The following is a 4,657-nucleotide window of genomic DNA, read 5'->3' on the forward strand; positions in this document are numbered from 1 at the left end:
GTTTTCAAGGTATGATTTTCGCTCGAAACCACTCAAAGCCAAATCTGACGAGTGGAACTGTTCTCTCTTCACGTGTGCCTAGAAACTTGCTTGCCAGCCAATCGTGAACACAGACCCATGAAATAAGGTTTCTTGCCGTGGCGTTTGGTTTTCTTTGCGTGCATGAGAGGGAACATTATACCTCTGAAAACCAGTCCTTGTAAAAGAAAAGTAATTTCTTTTTGTGAATTCTATTTTTCCAGGCGTTGACGTAACCGTAATAGCAGGTACATCTAAATAACCTATTTAGTTGTACTTGGCAATAGTAACAATAATATCATTTTTTCTTTTCCGTTGAGGTAATCTTTTTGCTGATTTGAAGGGGCTTAAAATAGCATTTCCATCCTGGTGGTGCAAACACTCAACACAAACGGCCAGAGACGTCAGGATTACCTGAACTCTACACACAAGCCAATTGTAGCCTCTGTGTCAACCATAAGTGTCCCTCCTACCTCTTCACTTACTATTTAGGCCTTCTAAAGGTATTCCATCTTCTTACATGTTGGCCCAATTTTTTACCTCATTTTGTGACTAACTTGGAACCAGGGTAACTATAAAACTTAAAGACTCAAAGAGATCATAACCAGGCTTCATTTGACTGGAAATCAGATGATTCTTGGCTACTATTTGCAGGGCATTAGTAACAAAATTACATGTAACATGTAAATTACAGTAAAATGGTTCTTTTTTTCGAAAAAGGAAGTATAGTTCAGTTACATCTTAAAATGGTGTAATTGTAACGACCCAAAAACTAAAAGAATTACTCGTTACTCGTTCCTTTTTTAACTTCCAAAGTGGCCTTTAATTTTTCGTTCATCTCATGACAGTTGAGGAAACTTAAGGCTCAACAGAGCATCCATCCATTTAGCATATCATAAGCAATGGAAGTAAGGGTTGAAAATTGTGCTGGCTCTTAACTACTCTGAGGCTGCTCTTAGATTTAAATTTTGTGGCATTTGCTACTTCATTGTTCACATATTCTCAATCAAATTCCGTTGGGCTGAAGACCTAATTCAGTGCAGCGAGGAAATTCTTTCTTTGGCTTGAGTATGATGCATTAAATTTACCAAGACTCCACATTTCCATGACATCAAACAAGGAAGCTTCACTGACTTGACAAAGGCTAATACTGTTTTTCCATCATGTTGTTTGCGACATTGTTTCAACCCTCAACAATCATTAACCTCATCTAGAGTCCCAATCTTGATTCCTCAAAGCATTATATTGAAGTACATTTCGAACAACTATGCCAAAATTAAATGTCCATGCTCATTTTTGAAAACAGATGACACGAAGTCTTCAAATTTTACGCATTAGGAGTGCTTGAAGCCCAAAACACGATTTCTTTGGTGAAATATAGTCTTGGTGGAGCAAAAACCATGAAATATTGGTCACCTCAAATTATAGTAAAAGTAATTGTAACGAGTAACGCCATTACATCTTTTTTTGAGTAATGGTTGTGTAACGAATTGGTATTTTTGACCAAAGTAATTGTAATTGTAATTCGTTCCATTTATTGAGGAACGACTAATGCCCTGACTATTTGTCACTCTTAGAGCGTCATCAGTTGGTGAAATCTTTAGATCTATTATAATTGATACTCAGAAGTTTTCGAATTTCAGAGGAAATAATTAACGACCTAAGGTTACGAATTTGATCATCGGAAAGGAAGCCAAGCGCCAACTAATAGTATGTAGAAAGAGTAAGTGGTTTCTCAAATTTAGGGAATAGCTTGAATTTTAGACTTAAAAAAATTAAAGGGTTGGTAAATCAACATGTTAATCAACATAATTGCTTAATGCCCTTGTATTTACACAGAGAGCTTTGAGCATTATTTGAATACTCAAAGTTTTACATCATCCAAAATGTGTTGGTGAATAGTTTTTTGTTAAGGTGGTTTGGCGCTCAAAGAATTGGACTCAAGTTTGGATTATATTGAATAAGCATGATATGTTAATACTGAACCACGTGCCTACTTACATAACACTTTGATTTCTATTTAGATGACAGCACTTTTGCTTGACCTGCCACCTCATGATGGTAGACAGTGTCCCAAAAAAGCGATTTTCCGTAGATTTTTCACTGGCAACACTAATTCCTTACCTCATCCGCGGGAATGACTGCACGTTCGCCCAACTGACCTGTTCTGTTATGTTGTAATTGAGATGTCACAAAGAAGCTTGGACTCGGCTAGCCAAGGATCGAACCAAGGGTAGTATAATGGAAAGCGGACGCTCTAACAGCATGCTATGGCTGCTAGCATGATTGCCTTATCACTAACATATCCTTATACCGAAAAGGACACTGAAGTCAATTCTCGCAAAATTTGTCACATTTAATGTCAAATGCTGAATTATGGCAATTGCATTCGCGATCCGAAAAAAAAAATCATCCTCTTTTTTATTTCCTACCGGAGTCTATGGTTTTCATGCTTAACCGATGAAAAATCTAGAACTTGTCATTTGTAAATTTACAAATCCTTTAAAAAACCCACGTTTCTCCTCTTTTTAACGTTTATATCGCAAAAATGTACGATTTTATATCAAGATTTGAAAAGTATTGAAATGTGACAAATTGATGGTTACAGTAATGGTCTCTTGAATAAAATTATTTTCCCGTGGCAGATTGTAGGTATAGAGCTGGATAACAATCTTTTTGCTCTATTTTCGTGCTCTTAGCATTTCCTTAGTCCTTCATGCATCAGTCTAGACGTGTTTCTTGGAAAAGTTTCCTTCTTAGGATTCAGTTTTTACTAGCCCCAAGCTACAAAGTCAACGCGGGTATTGTTCACTTCTGAACGCCTAACAAACTTAGGAACCGTTCGAATTACTTGATCTGACTATATATGCTTGTTTTATCCTAAATTATGACTCTAGCTTACCTGAATTGTCCACCGAAATATTGTCCATGCTGTTTGTTGTTCCACCCTCGAAATGATCTTTAGCAAGAGTCGAGTTCCCTTTTCTCGTCAAGAAAATCAAGGGGCGGAGCTTTGAGGGAACTCGCTCGTGATTGGCCGAAACCAAAGTTGCGCCCCAAGAAAGAAGCAAAAACCTCGTGCCGAAAAAGGAAATAGTGACAGAGAGAGAGCAGCCATACATGGTTCATATTGTTGAATCCCTTGCGGAAGCCACTTTTCTTGACGAGGGGATTGGAGAGCTTAGGGGTTCGTTTGGCGTAAGTTAGTTTTGATTTCAAAGCTGAAACGTGTTTACTACGTCATAGTTGATATGTAACCGCACTTTTGATGCTTTTGACGTCGTCTTTACAACTGGGTTTTTTTTGCAACTTAGAAAGCTTATTGTGCGTTCATAGAGACTTGAACAGCTCAAAAACGCAAAAATTAAATGACCTCTTCTTTTGTCAAGACTTTCTTCCGATTCCCTTTGATAACTGACCTTTCTAATTCCACACATCAACTAAAAAAACATGTCAATTCTTTTCTTACTGACAGTCGTTCAAATTCCTTATTAAATCTCTCGAGAAATACCTAAACACATCTTGGCATCTTTTAGCTTGCAAAACCGTAAGGAGCTACCTAAAATGCCTTGAAATTTGTAGATTTGTACAATTTAACTCGAAAGTGTTGAAACTTCACCACGAAAAATACGTTGAATGATACTTTGATTTTATGGCTTGATGGATTTTTAGCTCAGATGAAAAACACTATTCAAAAGTTAAGTTGATGGAAGTTTGGAGCGCATTCTCTTCTCTAGTATGATTTCAAAATAGCTCAAAATGGTATTGAACATCACTTAAAACACACTAAGTGCTCTTATTTATGAGTTCACTTGAATTGTGAAAAAATACATGGAACTGATAGTTTTATTGATTGATCTCTTTCTAAATACTTTATTTAAACTGAGTCAAAAGTGCACCTTTCAGAACCCATTGACTTTCTATAAATCTTCATTGTGGTAAAGTTTCAACACTTCTGAAGTAATTCTTAGAAATCTGTTAATTTCGAGGAGTTTAAAAATTGGCACATAAAATTTTGAGTTTTATTGAGATCAAACAAGCATATCAAATGCTAATCTGTATTCCAGTAGACGTCATTTATTATTATTATATAATCCACTTTACTTTGGCTCAAGATTCTTGCCTTATGTGTACGGCGTCTTACATGTCAATAAGTTTTGGTGTTTGAAGACTTAACATTGCCCAGATATAGTGGAACTTCGATTTAACGATATTGTCTATCAGCGGAGAACCTATTGTTAAATCGAAGTTTACACTTGAATCGAGACTTGTTTTAAAGTATACACAGTATTTGATAAATAGCAAAAATATCGTTTAATCAAGATTCGCAATACTAAATACTAAATTCTTTGTCATAAAATTTACCGTAGCTACTCATTGAAATACGTATATTAACGTTTTTCAAATTATAAATAGCTATTTTTTATTTTGATATTTTGATTGTTGCTTTAAAGTCGTTCTGTATATCTTTTTCGGGACAATGGCTCATCTAGCAAATAGAATCGTCGAAGAGTGATAGTTCCTTAACGGCAGTTACTTACCTCTTATGACATTTAGAAAAATGAGCTTGGAAGAAACACATTTTTATAATTTGGTGAGTTTGGACATCTCACATTCATTCTAGCTGGGAGGGAATAAA

At 35.8% G+C, this 4,657-nt stretch overlaps 1 protein-coding gene across 4 annotated transcripts in view; it reads right to left on the reverse strand.

Annotated features, from left to right (window-relative positions):
- The window catches only part of LOC131879108 (photoreceptor-specific nuclear receptor-like), a 12,501-nt gene extending 9,195 nt beyond the window's left edge, over nt 1-3,306 (reverse strand). For all 4 annotated transcript variants that reach the window (XM_059225322.1, XM_059225320.1, XM_059225319.1 and 1 more), the window contains exon 1: nt 2,921-3,306. In XM_059225322.1, the coding sequence (XP_059081305.1) occupies nt 2,921-3,140 (220 nt within the window). In that variant the 5' untranslated portion in view covers nt 3,141-3,306. The remainder of the gene's footprint in view (nt 1-2,920) is intronic.
- Nucleotides 3,307-4,657: the final 1,351 nt, after the last annotated feature.

Source organism: Tigriopus californicus, chromosome 4, assembly GCF_007210705.1.
Source record: "Tigriopus californicus strain San Diego chromosome 4, Tcal_SD_v2.1, whole genome shotgun sequence".
In the NCBI taxonomy this organism is placed as follows: domain Eukaryota; kingdom Metazoa; phylum Arthropoda; class Copepoda; order Harpacticoida; family Harpacticidae; genus Tigriopus; species Tigriopus californicus.